Source organism: Scomber scombrus, chromosome 2, assembly GCF_963691925.1.
Source record: "Scomber scombrus chromosome 2, fScoSco1.1, whole genome shotgun sequence".
Lineage (NCBI taxonomy): Eukaryota > Metazoa > Chordata > Actinopteri > Scombriformes > Scombridae > Scomber > Scomber scombrus.
In genome coordinates this window covers 32,408,963-32,430,822 of record NC_084971.1, presented here as the reverse complement: position 1 = coordinate 32,430,822, position 21,860 = coordinate 32,408,963, and the positions used below count along the sequence as shown (strand labels likewise).

Sequence of the window (21,860 nt, the reverse complement as noted above, 5' to 3'; positions counted from 1 at the left end):
GGCAATTAACCTTTTCAGACCTTTTGCTTATGTAGCCTGTTAACCTAGGAAGAGGAGGGGTCAGAGGTCAACCCTGCGCCTCGCCCCCCTGTCAATCAGTCTACGCTCATCTGCAATTTTAAGGTCTCCATATAATTAAGACAGGAAATGATTCACGTGTGAATAAATGAACTCAGACGACACCGATTTTATTTTCACAACAAAATTTATTAGAAGAATAGTGGTTTTGAAAAGAAGGTTCTAGCATCCAGTGAATACTACCTTACACAACATTACAGCTGAAATGTGTGGCAAAAATGGCAATTTTCTTTTTTTTTACCAAATCGAATATAACATAACCAGTAAAATATTTTACACATGCACAAAGACAGATCTAATCAGCGTCGCCTGACGTTCAATGCAAAATGAAGTAAAAAAAAACAAAAAAAAAAACAACTGTAGGAAATCAAATCATCTTTCATCTTTTCTTCAAAAAAATCACAGACATTATGAGACAATTTATTATTCATGAGCCCAATCAGAAAATCGGATTTTGCATTCAAAACAGGGAGAGAGAGAAAAATAAAATAGTGCAGTCAATCAAGCTAAAACCAATTATTGTGATTCTTGTTAAGTGCTCATTTACACGGATATCGATAATATAAGCCTAGAAGAATAAAGTCCAACTCACAAGGTACAAAATAAGAACAAAAACAAAAAAATTATTGTACATAAATAAAACTACAATATGAGAAAAATATTTTTTAAATTATACAATTTTTTGTTAAACTGTAAACAGTAGATATTGAAAAAATGAGGTCCATTGGGGTATTTGGAGAACCTGTGTGTAAGTATGTAGGTGTCTGTGCGTGTGTGAATATGTTTATGAGAGTTGCAGTCCAGGTGGACCAAACCGTGAAACGGGGCTTTGGCGTCCTGAGCATTGGCACAGCGCCCCCTAGGGCCCGCTGGACTGAAGGAATGAGGTATATCGTCAAACCCAAAAACAAAATCTCAGCGGAAAAGAGGAAAAAGCCCAGCAGGCCCTGCGGCGGGGCGTCCAGCCACCCGTTAAGAACCGAGGTGAGATTACGAAAACGTTAGAAACCTCAGCAGGACAAAAATCATGACTGAAGAAAAGAGGAGGTTTGTTGTGTTTTACCCAAACTGGAGTCCGAACCCCTGGACGACACTTCCTGCGTCTATCCAAATATCTCAAGCCGTTTTCCAACCCATTAGAGCTATATTTATCTATCACAATAAAATCCGGTTACTAGTAAAACCAACATCAGGAATGTAGAAAGTAATCTTAAGAGTTCTTACAACATGAAATACTTATTGAAACTTAATTTTAAAGACTCTTCACATAGCTCTCACCAAACATCACTGATTTGATTGTTGTAAGAGGTACAAAATTTAGGCGAAATTCAGAATACGCTCTTGTCATCCAGATCAGGCCAATGAAAAACAGACTCTATAGAAATCCACGGCATCAACCAAGCTGTGTGCAGCGACAGAAACACTCAGCGACATACAGCAGAGGTTTCAACCAACCACAGCAGAGAGGAGTGGTTGTCTAAAAAAAGCCCAAATGAGAACTATTTCATCTTCTGCTCCAGTTTGACCCGCCTTGTTCCTTCACAGCCCTACAGTTCTGCAGGTTTGATCGCAACACAATGTCCGACTGAGCTCCGCCATTTTTCCGGGTTCACATGCTCTGTGAGAGGCTGACTAGGTTTTCCCTGAAGCTTAAGAAGAACTGAAGGCAGATCTGTCACATTCCTCTGTGTTGTGTGTAACTCCATTGGCGGCGGAGAGACAAAAATGTAAGTTAGCACTTAAACTAGATGGATACCTGACCATGGCTTCCTGTAATTGCGGCGTTCTCCGGCATTTAAGTGAACATACTGTATGAAGGATTTGTGGCGGCTGTTAAGAAGCCATACCACTGTTTTGTGCGCTTGTATGAAATGTTTGTTTTCGTGGTTGAGCTTGGTGTAAGTCATCGTTACGTTTGGTGCTTTGTAGCCACTAAAATGCCAAGATGCCTCCGTCGATGACACAGTAGACGGAGTAAAAGCCACGGCAGCTTAAGAGAGAACGAAGTGCTAACAAAAGACTCAGCAGTCGTGAACTGAGAAGAAGATTGACATTCATAAGATACTATATCCAGAGATCTAAAAAAAAAACACAGAAGAGACGGATAAAGGATAGAAAAAGAGAAGGAAACCTATCAATCGAACACAAAATAACTAATTCTGAGGGCAAGAAAAACTGCTTCTGATCATTTAAGATTTTGGCGATAATTTGTGTCTTCATTGGAACAGGCTAATGTAAATAAGCCGTAGTTGAGCTTGATCACTGCTAGGCCTCGGTATAGCTTAAGTACCTGAATAAGAGTGAGAGCAGTGTTTCTGAGGGTCCCTGAGGGTGTCTGGGTCATGTAATTTGGGTCTGTAAGACGCCCAGTAAGAGGCGTAATTTCCTGCAGACAGCCAGGATACGTTCAGAGGCGCAATGTGTCAAACTGGTACACTGTTCCATTGAGTTACTATAAGAGCACAGGGTAGATACATTTTCCTAAAAACTGCTCTGAGGCTAAAATATGGTTGAGGAACAACTGAAGAAAATCAAAAAAGAGCAAGCTTTTCACATTATTTCTTACACAGCCACACAGATTCACACTCATACACACTTTTTTTTGTTACTTTACACAAGGAAAAAAATGATTGCAAAAGAGCTTTAGCCAAAAACCACTACGAAAGCTGTTGCAGTGACAAACAAACACCTTAGGTGCTCCTTCTTCTCAGGAAAGGGAATTTTTTCTCAGGGGCAATATTTCATATTCAAAACATCAGAATCTGTCCTGTGGACAACATCCAAAAAAAGCGCTTTTGGATTAACCAGCCTCTTCAAACCAAAGGACTGATACAGGGGTATTTACACCAGCATGCAAAAATATCGAGAGGGTCAACGTTCACGAAACCGCCTGTCGTTCCCTGCAAAGCTCGAGGGAGACGCGTTTACTAACGACTTCACTGTTAGGTTTTGCAGAAACCCTAAACAGGATCATCACCCCCCTCTACTGCCTTCATTTAAAACAGTCTTTACCTTTCTAGACATAAAAACACACAAACCGTCCTCTTCAGTGCCTTCAATGTACAAGCTCCGACTCGCCTGTGAAAAAGACAGGCGAGGGTTGATGGGTAAAGCAGTTCTATATACAACTGTCCTGAAGACCCACCCTCCTCCCCTACAACCCCCCCCCAATGTGACTCATGTCCAAGTTATCTTCATAAATATACTGTCTTTACAGCGTCCACTTAAAAAAGACCCGGCCCGCCCGTCCCCTCCCCCCGTTTTCACAGAATCAGGCTTGAAAAGACTATAACTACACTAGATCCTAGTTCCACTACTTCTTCTTCTTCTGTTAACAAAAAAAACTCAAGTCACCCTGCCCATTTTGCCCTTTGCTACATCATGGGGAAATAACAAGCAAGAACAGAGTAAGAAACGAACACCAAAAGCAACAGAGTGCGAGTGATTTTACCTAACATACTGCACTGGACTTCTGTTTTAGTTTCCCTGAATCATCAATGGAAAAGGCTCATCCTCTTCCTTTTTCAAGATAAAAGTATATGACATTAGAGATTTGTATATACATATGCATTTGTGTTTGTGTGTGTGTGGGGCTTGTATAGGTATATCTATGTGCACATATAGAGTATTTCTTATTCTTAAATATGTATAGTTAAATTAGAGGTTAGTTGTGTTTGCGTTTTTTTTACATTCAGTTCTTAACAACGATAAAGAGTAGATAAGTAGATAAAGAGGTATGCAAAAGGAACAACATGGGGGGGACTGTGTGGTTTCAAGTTTTCCACGTATTGGCCTTCATTTCTTTCCGCAAACCCACTTTTAAAAAAATCAAAAGACGGGAGGATTTTTGTTTCGTTTGGATGAGACTCCATCTTTCGTAGGCATTCAAGGAGTATACGATCAGCGAATGTTCCCGAGCAGTTAAGACGTTGCGTTCTGTCAAATTGCCTTTTTTTTTTTTTTTTAAATAAAAAAACTGACCTCCTTTTCATCTTTTTTACTGACGAGTGCAAGGTGGGCTGCGAAAGGTTTTAAAGACCAAGAATGCTCACAAATCAAAAGACAGAAGACATGTAAAGGATGTGAAAACCAAAGCGATATAAAAAGCTATGGAAACCTCCACTGGGCGCTACACACTGCATGGCAAATGAAGCAAGAGGTGGGGGAAACAGAAATAAAAGGACATAATGATGAAAGTGCCCAGAAGATGTGTTCATGGACAGGATCTGATAATAAAGACGTGGAGGTTGTCAAGGTTAAATGGATTTCTTTTCTGAGGTATTCTGTGTTGTAAGTTTTTTTTTTTCTTCTTCTTCTTCTTCTTTACATTTTTGCACACCAAGAAACACCAAGATGGAAAACATTATCAAAGACTGAAAGAAAGAACACTCAGTGTTACTTTCCCAAATGCAGATTCAGTCAAAGCGCTCGTTTTTTTTTTAGTTTTTTTAGTTTCATTTTCACGAGCAGCTTTCCTTACTCTTAACATTCAGGAAGGCAACAGTCCCAAGTCTTGTAAGTTAGATCTCCAGAGGACCAACGAGGTGGACTGTTAAGTGAGCTCCACATGAGCCTCCCCTGCAAGAGTTATTCATATTTACAATCCTTGCTGTTTATAAAGCACTGAAAAAGTATTTGGCTGAAAATAATGTACAGAATCAGTCAAAAATAATATAAAAGGCTTTTCAAAGACCCTTTTAAGTGATAATGTTCTGGCTGTTATGACTCAACTTCAGCCAGTTTAGCGTGAGGTGTTCCACAAAAGATTTTCTGAATAGTTTTTGTTTTGGCAGTAGGAATCATCTGCATGACATTTAATCTTCTGTACTGTTTGACAGAATATTCATCTCACTTGCCAAACTTCCTGGCTGAGGACTGAACTTCGATATCCGCTCACCGAGTGCCGGTCTGTCTGACCTAACTATCGATCGTGCTCATGAGCCAGTGTTGCTCCTCAGCTCGACTATAAATACACTGGCTGGTATGGTTATCTGCATGTAGTGTAGACTTCACAACTGAAAGGTAACAGAGAAAGGTAAGACACCAAAGTTCAAATGCAGAAGACGCCATAACTTCGAAAGACTGCAAAAAAAAAACAAAAAAAAAAGAAGCTACAAGAGGATCACAGCAATGCAACTGGCAAATTTCAACAAAACACAACCCCCCGCTCATTAGCCCATTTTTTTTTCTTCTTCTTGTTTTTCCTTTTTTTAAAACACAAAAGTCAAACCCGAGCCTGTTAACCTGAAACATCAAAAACAAAGAGATCAGAGACATCATACAACATTAACGGCCAAACTTTTAAAATATTGAGTCTCTTATGTGGAGAGAGTTCATGAAATTTTCCCCTCGGCTGAAATATTAAACAACTGTATGTATGTATGATGTATATGTGTGTGTGTGTGTGTGTGTGTGTGTGTGTGTGTGTGTGTGTGTTTCTAGAAAAGTTCTAGTTCTCAATATTGCAGAGGATAATGACCCTCCTTGTTGCTGAAAGAACCTCAAGCCCTATTTTTGAAAGAAAATCTAAATCTGCAAGTTCCTCATCGGAGGAAAGCGTGGCAAAGCCTCTGTGAAAAGATAAAAGAGAAAGAGAGAAGAAAAAAAGGGTGAGGGAAGACCATGTTCAGTGGCCTCTGTGTTGTGAATCACAAGAGGTGGCAGTGAAGTTTATGAAAAGGCTTGAAGAGAGGTGAAGGACCCGGGGCTGCCCAGAAACACCCCATCTCTCCTGGGATAAACACGGTGCTGTCAGCCCCGTGGCGCTCACGCTCCAATGACCAAAGATGCTGAGAGGGGTGACAGAGTTAGGGGGCGAAGGTGAAGGGAAGAAGGGGAGGAAGAGGGGGTTTACAGCTTTTTCATCAGAGAGAGTGACAATAAAATCAAACAAAAGTTTACGGAGGTGTAGAATGGGATGAGTGGCCTTGCTCGGCGGCCAACTACGGCGCCCGCACAAACATCACGGTGCATCTACGGCCATTTCACACTTTTGAGTGACAGTACAATCAAGATCTGACACTTATTTCTGAGAGGGGAAAAAAACGAGGCGAGGCGACCGCAGAGCTCAGCAGACAATCAAGAGGAGACTGTCTGCAAGAAACATCGATGTGAGACGCCTGACAAATCAGCCAAAGCCAAGTCTATGCTGCATTTAAATGGACTGCACTCATACAGCGCCTTTATTAGTCCGATATTCAACTTTCATCAATGCCCTTCCAAACCAGCTGTCCAGATCTGCACGGTTTATATATAAGGCCTGAGAATGGTATGAAATGCTTTTAATGATACTTCAATGGCAAAAAAAACAGACTACATTTAATAAGTTTTAAAACCAACTATGAAGAACTGTCTGACTCCTAAAGCACCCTAACCCTAACCCTCCCTACAGGCAGGTCCTTTTGACAGACTGAGGTAGCAGAAACAACAGAGAGACCCGACTCGGGAGAAAAAAGCAGAAAGAAGGACAAATAAATGCTCGATAGACGACGAAAGAATCTGGTGATAATTTGCTGGAAAAGGACACGAGGAGAGCACTACATCACAAGCAGCGTTAATAGATTAGCGTCGGTAGCTTCTGCATCGAGACGTTGTCAGATTTAGGCCGAAATGTTAAAAAAAAAAATATATATATATAACGATGACTCAGTGTTTGCAGAGCTGGATTTGACTTCAGAGCAACACAGACCAGCTGGTCCTTAGTAGGTGGCTCTTAAGGGCCAGACACACCTCCACCATGGGAACAACGCTGCAAGATTGTCATGGCAACACACACAGTGGCACCTCATGAAATGCACTCTTATCACAGAGCATTTTCGACCAGATTTTTTCCTTCCCCACAGCACTGGCTTAAAAATGTTCCTTTACAACAGGTCTGTTATTTTGTCATGAGAGAGAGAGAGAGACCCCTAATAATCCCCTTCCACTACCAGTAAGTGGAGTTTCAGATCGACTGTGCTCCCGGCTTTTTAATCGTAGACGCCGTGCACTGAAATGACGTTCGTCTGCGAAGTGAATTTCAGTAGCGTTTCATTAAAAGCCTGTTGTTTAACTGCGGCGTGGGGGTGGGGATGCTGACCTTCAGCGGCCTTTATTCTTCTCTACTTCACTTAGATTTCATCCTCGCACTCCCATCCATCCATCTCCTCAAACCCAGCCGTGTCTATCTGTCTGTCTGTCGTCTGTAGAAGCAGGCGGAGGGACGAGACTCACGACAACATACCTGCGGGCTCGTCGGAGGCGAGAACAAGAACAGCCAGTGTGAGAAAATGTCTGCCTTGTGTGAGCCTTTCACAGTGCAACATAATCATAAAGGGGAGGAGGGAGGAGGAGGAGGAGGGGGGGGGCTGGGAATTTAAGCCGACGAATTCGACCTGAATCTAACATGACATTTTGCTTCGACGGTAGATTGTTGTTCTTGAAGCAACCTCTCCGATGATTTCACTCGGGGCGGTTAGGATTATTACGTGATTAAGAAACCAAACCCGGACACACGTTTGATTTTAAAATTGTGATTAGAGTCTTCAAAAAAAAGGCACTCCTGATTCCACTGATTGAAGAACAACACATTTAAAAAGTTTAAACATTATTCCTTTGTGGTGCCTTCAGAATGTATGAAGAAGTTAAGTGCATTTAGGGGGATCGATGATATTGATAATGGACATTTGGAAATCATCAGGGAAGCTAAGCTGGGGTTAGAAATTGAAGGGGTTTGATTTGAAAATGCATTCAGCTCCAAATATTCAAAATCTGGCTGTAAAGGTTCACGTTTTATACATCAAATTGCAATTAAATACAATATTAAAGGGTCAATTCAAGAATTTTTAGCTCCCAATTTCTACACTCTAGGTTTTTTAGAATTGACATTTTGCCAAATTTGTTGTATTTGCAAAGTATAACAAATATGGAGTGAAGGTGTCTTGTTTTTGTTGATTGCTGCAGATCAGCATCATTCCAGAGGCGTGTCTGGCCTTTAAAGATGTGTACTTATCTCAGCTTTTCTATGCCAGGACGCTACCGAGCGACTGCTGCTTGTCACGTCTTCACAAATGCTTTGACATTTACAACACTTGGCATCGCACTCTGCCACGGAGATGCACATTTTGAGAGAGTCTGTTAGCGCCGCTTTGACAAATGTCGGGGTGACGGAGGGGGGGGGGAAGAACAACACGGCAAAGCTTATGAGATACAAGGAGGATTGTGACTATCAGTTGAGGTGCTGATTATTAATTGTCCCCATGTCGTCTCTGAATTTAAGACGTTTTGGGTTGGGAACCTGAGGACAACGTATTAAGCTATTGGAGATGTTCTTTGCATATTTCCTATTAATCCAATTTTTTTTTTAGCTTGTAGTGTTGTTTGTGTTTCCAGGTGGAGATTTCAGAGATCTGAACAGCCAACACGACGGACCAGAATGCAATGAAGCCATAAAAAACCCGTAGGCAGGATTCCTCTCTTTTCAATTTCCTTCTCACCCTCTCACGCTGTACTCTAAACAACAAACACTAAACTGAAGATTTCAAAGCATTTCTCAATTTCTTGTGCAGTAATTGTACTTTTATAACTCTCAAAGTTTATGTTCCCTAAGCAGCCAAACAAACACTGAACCATAAAGCGTCCAAGGTAACTCATTTCCGACCAAACCCGAACGCAGCACGACTATCACAGACAGCTGTCACACTGTTGAATAGCAGAAGTTCATGCTCTTACTCTGGTTGTTGTCTTAAAGAATTCTGGGAATTGCGGGAAATCACTAACAACAAGCGAGGCAGGTTGAAGGACAGATGGGAAGAAAAAAAAAAACAGACTTCAATTATAACCAAATAACTGCAGGAATGCACCGAACATCATAGACTGGTGACATGCTACAAGGCAAAATTGAAGGGGAGGGGATTTTGCCTTCAAGGGAGATAAAAAAAAAGAAAGAAGAAGAGATTGGCAGATTGATTTAAAAGAAAAGGAAAAGAAGAAAAGAAAAAGAAATTGAGTCTTTGTTGAAAGCATGAAACAAAACAAAGTGATTTTCACAGAGGCGATGCCTGCAGTGTCCCAGTGTGCCAGATCAAAATCAGTAAGCAGGGCTGATGTTCTGCAGGCTGTGGACAAAACACACCCACCTGCTTCTAAAAGAGACACAGCAGACTCCCAGCTTCATAATTATACATATAACCCACCCACACAAAGTATGGCTACCTGATGAGGAGGGAGAGTGTGTGTGTCTATATGTATGTGTGTGTGTGTGTGTGTGTGTGTGTGTGCGCGTTCTGCTCTTCCACGGCTGTATGTGCTAGAGAGAATACAGCATTGTATTCACAGAAAAACCTGGCTTCTGGCATTTAAAGAAATCATGTCATTTCTTCTTTTTTTTCTTTTTTCATAAGAAAAAACAAAGGGAGGAAAAGAACATGCCATCAGAATAACAACAGCACGAACGACGACAACAAGAAACGACAATTATTCAAAAACTGCGTCTGTCGGTTACATCTAAAAATCCGGAAACAAGCCGTACTAAAAATCCTGATTCTTCTTTGTGTGTTTGTGTGTGTGTTCCAGTGTGTGTGTGTGTGTGTGTGCATGTGTGTGTTTCTAATGTACAATCAGCTGCTTTGAAGTGGTTGGACCTGAGGTATAAATGACAACCAGATATGCAGCGTGACAGAAAAAGAAACAGAAGAAACCTCTCGGCGGAGAGAGGAGCATGGCAATCATATACATTATGGTTCTTTCTTTCCTGGTAGCTCGCAGCATCACACACCATCCTGAAACAAAATGGCACGTCAATGGAGCGTCTACTAAGTGAGGTTACAATAGTTGCTGTTCGACTTTTTTTTTTTTTTTTTTTTTTTGTCGTCTTTTATCACGTTTTTGACAAGTCTTTCACTCGAGAAATGAAAAAATAAAAACCAACCAGAAAAGCAAAAAAGTAGTAATCGATTGGCTTACCTGAAGATGCAAAAAACAGTAAAATAAATACATATATATTCATAAGTATATAGCTATTTTCATCATATAAAGGTACATTTTCCTGTGTGTGGGGTGTTTTTTTGTTTTTTTTGGAATGCAGTGTATAAGGTTTTGGATAGAATATTTTTTTTCTTTTACAAGACAGCAGATAAAGGAAGGTTAACTTGTCCACCTGTCCCCCAATCTCCCCTCTGGGTCTCTGATTTCTCTGGGTGTGAGAAATAAAAATGAAAGAAAAAAAACCAAATAAAAACAACAACGTCAACCTGTCGAGTTTCAACCTGGAGTCATGTTACACCTAAAAAAAAAAAAAAAAACATACAATAAAACCAGAAAAGAAAAGAAAAAACCTTTTATCAGACGAGGGTGGGACCGGTCTGACTTATCGCCTCCAGGCTGAAACTAGACGACTGTATCCCAAAACGTTTTGACTTTTTTTTTTAGAGGAAGGAAATGAGAAGTTTGCACAGAAATCAAACGTATAATCCCTGTGGGTCTTTTTGTTGTCTTGTTCAATCTGTTGCTCATTTTTTTTATATTTCTATAAAAGGTTTTTGTTGTTGTAAAGAAAAAGGAAAAAAAAAATACCTGAAGAAAAAGAGGTAGGGTGGCAAATATTGGTCAGTCAGACACTTGAAGCGTCTCCCCTCCGCCCTTTGCAAGAGGGAGGCGAAACAAAGAAAAAAACAAAACCCCCAAAAAAAAAAAAAAAGATCATAAAAGAAAAGAAACAGCGGTGGATACTATATTTCCCAGAGTATCGGCTATCCCTTCGCTAGGCTCCCAGGTAAGGGATACATAAAAGTACGAGGCACGGAAAGGAGTCATTATTCTGAGATTGAGGTATAGAACTTGGACTCTGCTGACCAAGTCGATATATTGTTTATATATATATATATAAGTCCATAAATTACATCTAGTACAGGTAGTTAAGTCTGCGCCATTTTCCGACTGACAAATATTGCTGCCCATCCTATTGGCTCGATCCTGAGACATTTACAGTACTGAAGGCTACTGTCGCACGCCCGCGTCGGAAAACGACTGCGTTTCCAATGCAAGCAGCGTAAAGTGAAACTAAAAAAAAAAAAAAGAAAAAAATTATAATAATAATAATAGAAAAAAAACAACAGTCTGTTAAAAATGAACTGACAGTTTGCAGATCACTGTTCTGGTTTTCTAAGTTTGAGAAATTCATTTCAGTTCACTACATTCATTATGTGAGTATTTGTTAACATATATATATATATATAAATAGATATATATACTGTATCTTAAGTATATAATATAGTATGAGGTTTCTTTGAAAACAGCAGTGAGACTCAGTTGCAAGAAGGAGGACTTTTTCGGACAGGGGGAACCGTTAACCACATGACTATAAACAATCAATAGAACCCAAGAAAAATCAAATGAAATAAATATACCTTAAATGGCATGCACCTCAGTAGATTACATCAGGCTGAAAATGGGACTTTTTAAAAATTTACTCACATGTTTTAGAAAGCAATGGCAAATTTACAGCAACAGCCAAATGTACAGTAAGGGTCAAGAATACGATACGAGAACATTATTGGTAATAATTTAGAGATTTGTGTAAGTTATACACAGAGATCGTTTGGCCCTCAAGGAATCGCCCCTCTTAGGGGAGTTGAGTTATAAGTGCTGTTGGAGTTTCCATGCAAACCTGTGCATTAAGTGCCAATCACAGTAATTCTACACAAAGGCTATATCTTGTTTTTTTTTAAAGCACAAATCCATGCTTTACATGCATCACATCAAACAGGCTAACAGGCAGAGTGCCATGGGTTTGTTTTGTTCTGTTCTTTTAGGGGGGGGGGGGGGGGGGTTTAATTAGGTAATCCTGTACTGTAAATCGTGTTTTATCAAACTTAAGCGAGCAGCTATCATGCCTTTTTATCAGAGGCCTGTTTAAAAGAAGTGCTATGCTATCTTCGATCCCGTTTTAACTATCAGATCAGTGCATTGTCCTTCGCTTGGTCCAACCTGATGCACAAGAAAAACCTATTAGACACTTCAAATGCTCAGCATTGTTTAAGTGTTGGACGCATTTCATGCATGGTGATGAACCCCCAACGGCAATATTGTTGTTTAAGGGGTTTTTTCTAGAGCTTTTTCCCATTGGCCATGCATATGTGCCAATTAAGCCAAGGGAGCTACAAAGCTTAAGGTGGATAATCAATAGCAATAGTGGGGAAAATAAGATTGTATGCAACAGGTAGTAAACAATTCTAATAATAATTAAATAATGACCCATTCATAACTTTAAAGAGTTTTAGCATCTCTGGCTCAGGATTAATTGTGTTGAAATCCTCTCAACATGATATATTCAATTGGCCCGACCCCCCAAAATCAGCCAAAAACAAAGTGGTGCATGCCATTTTGAAGAGAATAATCAAAGAAAAAACCAAAAAAAAAAAAAAAGAGAAAAAACCTAAAACAAAAATCAAATAAATAAAATGTACAATACATTTCAAAAGGAGTGAATCATCATCATTTCATCTGAACAGAGAGGTACAGTTCTCATGTTAAAAATCTCACAGACTGGGTGAGCACCAGGCAGTGTTAGGAGCGAAGAGCAACATTTACCACAGAGCAGAAAAAAGAAAGAAAAAAAAAAAAACATGACACGCAAAAAAAGCTTTTGTCATCTCGTTCAATCTTTTCCTGAATGGAAAATACTAAAAGAGCTTTTTTTTTTTTTTTCTTTACACTTGTGTCCTCTGAGGGATATTCGTTCCCCGCCTGGTAAAACGTGGTGATAGTTCATCTATCCCTGGTGCTTCAGTGACGAGGGGGAGGGGAAAACGACAAGACGACACTACACACAACTTAACTTGTTCAAGCTGTTGACCATTTTTTTCCTTTTTTTTTTTAAAGTTTTTTTTTTTTTAAATTGAGGAGGTAATCGAGTGGAAAGAAAAGTAGTTTGGGTCCAAGCTGCAGCCTTCTGAAAGTCTTAACACACTAAAGCTTTTTTTTTTTTTCTCCATCTCTCTTGCCCTCCTCATCGCTCCCTGCTCCATATCCCCCAAAGAAGAGCTACACTACATGCATAACCTCAGACAGCTTCCTTTCTCTCTTGTTTTCTCTTATTTTTGAAAAGTGCTATTTTCGAAGTCTAGCGCCATAAGTTTGATGCAACCCCACCAAAAAAAACCAACGTTGGTGTTTTTCTGTTCTTTTGTCTTCTTCATGATTCTTTACAGGTCTGTCGGCTATGGCGCTGCTATATTTACTCACATAGCCCCTCCCGCAGACGAAGCATTAGTGAGGGGCGTGTCTCGTCCTCCTGTCTGTCAACTATAGGTCCATTACAGGAAAACAGCCACATTTGAAAACCCCACATCATCTGTCTCAGTTACCCTGAGTTAAAAACGAGGAGAAAAAAAGGAAATCTTCCAGAATCACGGATTGGCTTTTAACGTCATCAGTCATAATAATTTATAATATATTAAATCTGCCTTTCCCCTCACCTCTATCAACTACCCCTCCCCACTGCATATTGCCCACCCGCCACCCACCTAAAATGAACACTCCCTCTATAAATGCACATTGTCGTAGTAAACTGCCTTTAAAACTGTCTTTGAAGTGTGAGGGAGAAGATTTTTTAACATTTTTTAAAAATTCATCAGCTAAGCCGCTTCTGCTTAGTTTGATTAGAAAAGCAAAAGAAAACAAAAAGAAAAGAAAAGAAAAAAAAACATCAGCAATGTGTTGTTGTTGTTAGCTAGTACTAGCTAAAACTCATTAGCTAAAACTAGCTAAAGCTTTGTATATATGAGCTAGATAATCAACTGGATAGCAGCAGAGTTTCACATTCTGATCCTAAAAAGGCCTTCATCCAGTACAGATCTCCATGGGGGGGGGGGGGCTCTGGCTTTCCAGGATCAGCAGTGAGACACTGATGGAGGTCCATGAGGTAGCATCCCGCCTTAAAAAAACCCAGCTGATCCATAATGAGATTACCCCTCAACTTATCCCTTGGCAAAAAAGAGGGTTAAAGAGCTTCCTGGATCTGATTATGGATCAGCGTGCGAAAAGGCGATTTGCACCTTTGACCCGTTGCGAGGTTGCGACTGGGCTTCAGAGACAGACCATAATAAGTGCATGATGCAAGGGCAACAATGCCGAGGTAACCAGGTCCGTAAGCGCCAGACCCAAAAGTGTAGTGCAAAAGAAAGCAAAATCAAACGAAAAAAAGAGAGATAAAGATAAGAGGAAAAAAAGAGGTCAAATTATATAGAAGTCAGTAGTATCCACGAAACTCACAAACATGCATCCCTGAATGACTTTTGTGTGTCTTTTTTTTTCTCGTTCAAAAAAAAAAGGACGGGTTAATGTTGCTTTCGTCCACACGGAAATTAGCAGAAAATCTTTAAAAAGGAGGGAAAAAGGAAAAAAGATTTGCAGTTAAAGCGTCATGGCTACCTGGCAAAAAATGGGTTTTGATTCAGAACCCCGGTGAGGAATATCGATGGCATGATTAAAACCTTTACAGTTGGCTTCAAATGTCAAATCATCAGTTCACTTACCAATTTTTTTTTTTTTTCAGCTAGTACTCCATGAACGAGGGGAGCAGTTACGGGGGGCTTTAATTTGTCAGTTTTTCTCTTTCATAAGGAGTTAATTTTCAACCCTTACCCCTCATTTTTCCCCCCAAATTGGAATGGTCCGAACCCAAAACTGCATTTATAAGCAGCCAAAAGGTTCAGTGTTTCAAGTTCAGAAAAGAGGGAGGGGTTGGGGTTTTTTTTGGGGGGGGGGGGGTTGGGGGCTGGGGGATTATCAGCATGCTTAAGGAAATTTCATTAATTGTCACTTAACCTTTGTCTTTAGCTGCATTTGTTAAGCCCCTGGATATAAAAGCTAAACAAATGCGTGTTCGGCGTCGTTCAAGTGACGCTAGTTTTAAAAACCATCCGTTTGATGTTGTTTCTCTCCAGTTTTTGTGTGTTTTTTGTTTTTAAGAATCCTCATATTTATCCCTGCGTTTGTGCTCACCCAGATACTGCAAAGTAAATTGGCACAAATAAAGCCCGATCCGTTTTTTGTTTGTTTTTTTTTCAAATTACTTTGTGTTGTCATTTGACTGAGGTTTACATGTGTTAGTCGTTTAGTCGATTGGTTTGAAATTGTCATCATCAATCTCTTCTTTTACATCGTCCTTGAGCTCGGCGGCTGCTAGCGGCGGGCCGTCGTCTCGTGAGGTTGCGGTGGGTGTGTTCTCTGACTCCGCGGGAAAATCCGGGCCTCCTGCTTCCATCTTCATCATCAGCTTGATCTTCTTCTTTGGGGGGTTCTTCAGGGTTCCCAAGCGCTCCTTTACCTTGTACTCCAGGGTGCTGTGCGGGATCCCGTACATGTTCTGGGCCTTGGACACGCTCATCTTCCCGTTCATCACGACCGTAATGGCCTCCTCCAGGATCTCGGTGTTGTACTGACGGTAACGGCCCCTCTTCTTCCTAGGCTGCTTGGAGTTCGGGTCCCCTTCCGCATCAGAGGTGGAGTACGCCGGCCCAGAACTGGAGTGGTCCAAGTCGGCGCTCCAGTAGTCGGCCGCTCCGTCCAACAGGCTCCCGAGGCTTCCTCCCCGGCGGTTCTGCTTGGGTAGGATGGCTCTCAGCTTCCGGCTCAAGCTGTTCTCCCCATGGCCACCACCTCCGACCCCCATGGCGCCGTAGCCATATAGTTCAGAGGCATGAGAGTCCCAGGAGAGATCCATGCCCCGAACCTGGGGTATCTTTAGGTCAACAGGAGGTGAATGGCCCTGGTCTCTCTTGCCGTCGTGGTGGTGGTGTTGGGCCTTGGAGACCTGATTGTGGTGGTGATGATGGAGGGAACTCTTGAAGGAGAAGGCTCCGTGGTGGTTGTGATTCTCCAGGAACGTAGGCAGGTCTTTGAGCTCGCTGAGGGCCCCACTCAGAGCTCCGCTGGCCTGCTTAAATTTCATCAGGCTGTCGAGGTGGGCCTTGCTCCCCCAGAAAGAGGAAGAGCCCTTCTGGCCGAGCAAGGAGTGGGACTGCACGTGATTGAGCAAGCCGGCTGACTCCAGATTAGCCAATGAAAGAGCAGCAGGCTGACTCAGGAGGCGGTGCTTCTGGCTGAGGAGCTCTTCCTTGATGCGAAGCGAGCGGGCCATCGGTGGCTTGAAAGAGCTTGAGGTGATGTAGTTCTCTCTCAGTCCGTCCTGCAAGCTTCTCTGCAGCAGGCCGTCGTCCTCATCCACCTCTGGCAGGGCTTGTTCCACTTTGAGGGAACGTCTGGATGGAGAAAGAAAAGGAAATACATTAAAATCATAAAACAGTGTCTGAGATCTCACAATTAAACAACACTGATTCTTGAGAACAGGGTTTAATGCAGAGTTTGTGATTAAATTATGAATCATTGGTTTATTATTTGTAGACAGGAGTCCAGGATGTCTTGCATTGAAATGGTTTATTAGCTCGATCAAGGAGAAGTGAATGAATAATCAGTACACGTTCTCTTCTGATGCTCCTTTCCCAGTTTCGGTCCTCCGGGAATCGTCTTAAACCACACAGATAACGCCACAGGATGAACCACAGATAAGACCAGGTTCCTAGATGCAACTCAGTGCCTTTGTCCTCCTTCCTACAGGGTTCACCATATCCAACCTCTACTCCGTTCAGAGAGATAGGAAAACGCATATCTGACCTCGACTGCTATAGCAACACTATCAGAATGCCTCCGGTTTCCCCCCAAAAGGAGCAGACTCACTGCCTACTACTATCTCAAGGGGAGATAGTGTCGCACAGTCAAGATTCGGCATGGCCTCGCAATGAATGCAAAGCCTAGTTTGACCCAATTCATGCCAACGATTGATGGCTGTTCAATTGGTCCGATTGATTATTGCTTTTTTCCTGTGATCACTTTTAGAAGTAAGGGTTGTCCAGAGAAACTGGGATGTTGGTTCTGGAAAGACATGTTGCTCTAGTTTCTTTTATTTGGGGCTTTTCTTTGCCTTTATTAGACAGTATGCAGCAGAGACAGGAAACAGGGAGAGAGAGAAAAAGGGGAATGACCTGCAGCAAAGGTCCCTTGCCAGAATTGAACCAGGGATGCTGCCTTTATGTGGCATATGCCTTAACCACTCATCTACCAAGGCGCTAATGTTGCTGTAGTTTCAAATTAAATAATTTTGGTGTGTATTTTATGTTTGTTTGTTTATTGTGCAGAAGTAGCATAAAGGCTAATAGGAAACAAGGAAAGAGAGAGTGGGGAATGACCTGCAGCAAAGGTCCCTTGCGGGGTTGGAAGCAGGGACGCTGTGATTATATGGCACGTGCTTTAACCACTCGACCACCCAAGCGCGCTCAATTTTCCATGTTTTACATTTTTCTACGTTTTAAGCCCAATAGACAAAATTCTGCATGCACGAAAGCAGAAATCTCAGCAGTGAGTATATTAAAACATCTGCAATGTGCGATGAATATTACTTATTAGTGTTATTGTGGGAATTGAGGGAATTAACATTTTGTCACTTATCCAGGCAATAATTATGCTTTTTAATGCCCACACAGACCTGTTAAGTAAAATGTAACAAATCTTGCAAATAATAAAATAAAAGTCTACAACATTTCTTCCTTTTTTTTTTAATGGAAAACAGAACATAACGAGGCTTACAATTAGACAAAACACTTGCAAATGAGTTGTTTCTCCCAGCCCTTCATTATTAAGCACCAATTAGTTGTTGTGCAATGACTATAACTGAGGTGGCACAAGGATGTTAGAGTCATTATGTTTTAATCTTTCATACCGTAATTAAATCTCAAATGTATACACATACATTCACAATGTATGTGCATACCAAAAGCATTAATTATACAGATACTAGCGCTGAAAATGTTCCCTCTGTATTGGCAGTCGTGTCTTTACTCTGGTTAAAACCAACTTCAGTTTTTTTCAGTGCAATGTGACTGGAGTGTTTAAAATGGCATTGTGTGACGACCAATAGAGAGAGAAAAAAAAGGGTAAACAGAAAGATATAATGCAATACAATTCAGTGCATGTAACAGCAGGGTTTGCTGAGCTAATCAATAATGTATCAACAAGGAGAGGGTGAAGAGGAGACGTGTGAGGGCAAGGACACATGAGAAGCAATTATGATGTATTTTTTAAATCACACTTTCATGTTCTGGTTGAGCCGAGACCACGCAAGGATTTTTGGGAACTATATCGATCGAGCAAAATGTTCAAATCCACATGCAGCATTCACCTATCTATCTATCTATCTATCTGTCTGTCTGTCTGTCTGTCTGTCTGTCTGTCTGTCTGTCTGTCTGTCTGTCTGTCTGTCTGTCCGTCCGTCCCTCCCTCCGTCTATCTATCTATCTATCTATCTATCTATCTATCTATCTATCTATCTATCTATCTATCTATCTATCTATCTATCTATCTATCTATCTACTGTATCTATCTATCTATCTATCTATCTATCTATCTATCTATCTATCTATCTATCTATCTATCTATCTATCTATCTATCTACTGTATCTATCTATCTATCTATCTATCTATCTATCTATCTACTGTATCTATCTATCTATCTATCTATCTATCTATCTATCTATCTATCTATCTATCTATCTATCTATCCATCCATCCATCCATCCATCCATCTATCTATCTATCTATCTATCTATCTATCTATCTATCCATCCATCCATCCATCCATCTATCTATCTATCTATCTATCTGTCTATCCATCCATCCATCCATCTATCTATCTACCAGACAATAAACACTATTCACTGTTGTAACATTTAATTCACCTCCAAAATATAATAAATTTAAAAAACTGAGGTCATCCAAAATAATAGATTCTGAACAATAGGCACTAAAAAGACAGTCAGATTGTACCATAGCTCAACAATGTATTACAATTACGTTATTTTATATATAATTATTTGTTTTGTTCGATGTAGTCATATTATTTTCTGTAATATTGTGTAATTTTAGCTTTTTTTTTAAGGTGGAGGATTTAAAAATAAGCCCAATTGAGTTTTTATGCCTCTCCCTGCACTCTATATTATTTGTCATTATCTGTCATTTTTTGTGTGTAAATTTTAACTTGTGCAAACTAAACTAAACTGAATTTATATATATCGTACATTAATGACATGTTATACAGTATATGTGAATATAAACCCAGTAGGGTAATCAGCCCCAAATGAATATTTTTTAATTCCAGGTTAAAAACACGTCTCTTTTAATGTGCTTATGATTGAGCTCTTTTTTTTTCTTTTTTTTTTAAGCACTTTACATTTTTGCTACTTTTAAAGCAAATCATTATTTTATGCTGCAATCTGCTTTTATTCTCTATTTTAATCTAGCTTTTTGTTTTATTTCTCTTTCTTTTTCTTTTTTTTGTACTTTGTTCTCTTTTTATTATAATTGGGTTTTTTTTATTTAAATTTATTGTATTTTTTAATGTTTCTAATTTAATGTTTTCATCCCCTGATATTTAGTTTTTTTATGTAAAGCACATTGAGTTGCTCCTGTGTATGAAATGCATTATATAAATAAAGCTGCTTTGCCTTAAAATAAATATAAGAGGTCACAAGACACCATAAGAAAGTGAAAGAAAGATGGTCCAAAATAGAGCTTGCTTGCAAACTGTCTTTCCTGTCTTGTTTACAATAATTATTTACACCTTAAATTGAGCTTCTTGTTACATTGAACTTATAAACCAGCATCAGTATGTCTCCTCTCATCCCAGCAGTTCATCAGTGAAGCAGCTCACATTTCAATCTTTCAAATGTTCTGAAAACTGCGTCTGCTGCTCAAACATGTGCTTACATGCAAAGAGCCTCCACTTGAACTGCTGCAGCCAATGTTCCCTACTGCTAAGTTACTATAGCAACAGTGGAGAGGCTCTTTAAAAAAAAAAGAGAAAAAAAAGACCTCCCTTAAGGCTGATTTATGGTATGTCGCTTGACTCCTTTTGATAAGAGTTGCTCGACAGAAACTAAAGAGTCGGATGACGTTTTCAATTTATGCTTCGTCTCCGTGGTAACCGGACGCTATCCTTCAGCTGGTTTGTTAAGTTACATTATATGAACAAGACTGGGATTTAAACAATGACGTTAAAAGTTATAGTCCAAAATATCAGTAAGGAAGTTCAGTGAAAACTATAAACTTGTGGTTTTTTATTTATTTTTCCTCTTTCTAAGTGTGTTTTTTTCTGTATGCTTTGAACATATATTATTACTAAGTTCATATAACTGTATTGTTTTTCTTTTGTAGCTCCCAGGAAGTTTAACAGTTGCCCAGCTCAACTAAACTAAACTGAACTAAACTAAACTAATGGGGCTTTTCCACTATACAGTTCCAGCACTACTTGACTCTACTCTACTCCGGTTTTTATTGCGTTTCCACTAGGGAAAGTACCGGGTACCTGGTACTTTTTTAGTATCTGCTCTGGTGAGGTTCCAAGCGAGCCAAGCCGATACTAAACGTGACGTCAACAGACTGCCGGCCACTGATTGGTCAGAAGAGTCGTCGCTGGAAGAGTCATGAGCCGTCCCACACAAGAATCAAACCCGGCATTTTTAAATACCGGCAACAGCGTTACAGCCACACGGCTCAATTTTCTTGCTTTGTGTGAGACAGAAAGCCTCATACAGCAGCAAGTACACCTTCACCTCCATTTCCTCCATTGTTTATGTGTTTGTGTCGCATTTAAAACAAAGTCACAGCAGTTTCGCACAGCCGTGCCAGGACAACCCCGCCCACATTGAGTAGGTACTATTTTGGAAAATGTCGTTCCTGGAACTGAGTCAAGTCGAGTCGAGCCGAGTAGTGCTAGAACTGTATAGTGGAAACTCCATAAACTAAACTAAAGCCAATTACATGCATGACAAAATATGACAGTGTCTACGAACCCTAACCCTAACATAATATATCTTATCAAAAGCATTGAGCAGCCTTGCATAAATTAGGCCTTCAGGTTCATAATAACAGGAAACAGCTTATCAAGTCAGCGGATGGCATGTGGGAGACTAAACTTAATGGAAATACAGCATCTCTCCACTGGAGACATTCTGGTGAGCCGCGGTGCGACCGACTGTGCGATGCGGGGAGTCCTCAGCAGGAGCTTTAAGACAGATTATCACAGTGGGCGGTCTCGGTCTCGTTGGAAACAATACAAGGTTAACGAGAGGCTTCGGGAGAGTCTACGTTCTAATAGAGAGTTCTGTTACAGTAAACACGCAGTCATCAAGGAGGCAGCGCCAGACAGTAATGGTCGATCTGAGGATTCGCTGTGAAGCATTCATTGGTGAAAGAAAAAAAAAAAGGGAAGAAAGAAATATGCATAACACAGAGATCCCCAATGAGACCAATTGAAAGAGTGTTTCAGCAACTGGATGAATGATCTGTTTCCCTTAAACAACAGCAGGTGTCTTTTGAGGCTGACGTGGGGTTTTTTTAAAGAAAGGTTTTATTCCGCAGCCAACGCTTATTTCTTTGAATGATGATTTTTTTTTTTATGTAAAACTACAAGGAGCATTTAGGGAATTCTTGTATTCTTTTTAGTTGGGAAAAACCCTTCAAAACAAACAACTGAAACCATCATGGGACATTTAAAACAAACACATTTTATTCTAATAGGGTTTGTAGCTTCTGCATGCCTACTATACTAATTTATAAAATACAAAATAGTGAATTATAGTAATGCATTTAATTGAAGATCTAAAAATGCACATTTCTATTTGGTTCTCTTTTGGCCTGGATGGTAACCTGTGATACACACATGAACCTGCTGTGTGCTTTGGGGAATGTCT

At 40.3% G+C, this 21,860-nt stretch overlaps 1 protein-coding gene across 1 annotated transcript in view; it reads right to left on the bottom strand.

Annotated features, from left to right (window-relative positions):
- Positions 1 to 15,151: 15,151 nt before the first annotated feature.
- lcor (ligand dependent nuclear receptor corepressor) overlaps positions 15,152 to 21,860 on the bottom strand; it is a 30,776-nt gene continuing 24,067 nt past the window's right edge. Inside the window, exon 5 of the mRNA XM_062426347.1 lies at positions 15,152 to 16,319. Coding sequence (XP_062282331.1) covers positions 15,173 to 16,319 — 1,147 coding nt within the window. The 3' untranslated portion in view covers positions 15,152 to 15,172. The remainder of the gene's footprint in view (positions 16,320 to 21,860) is intronic.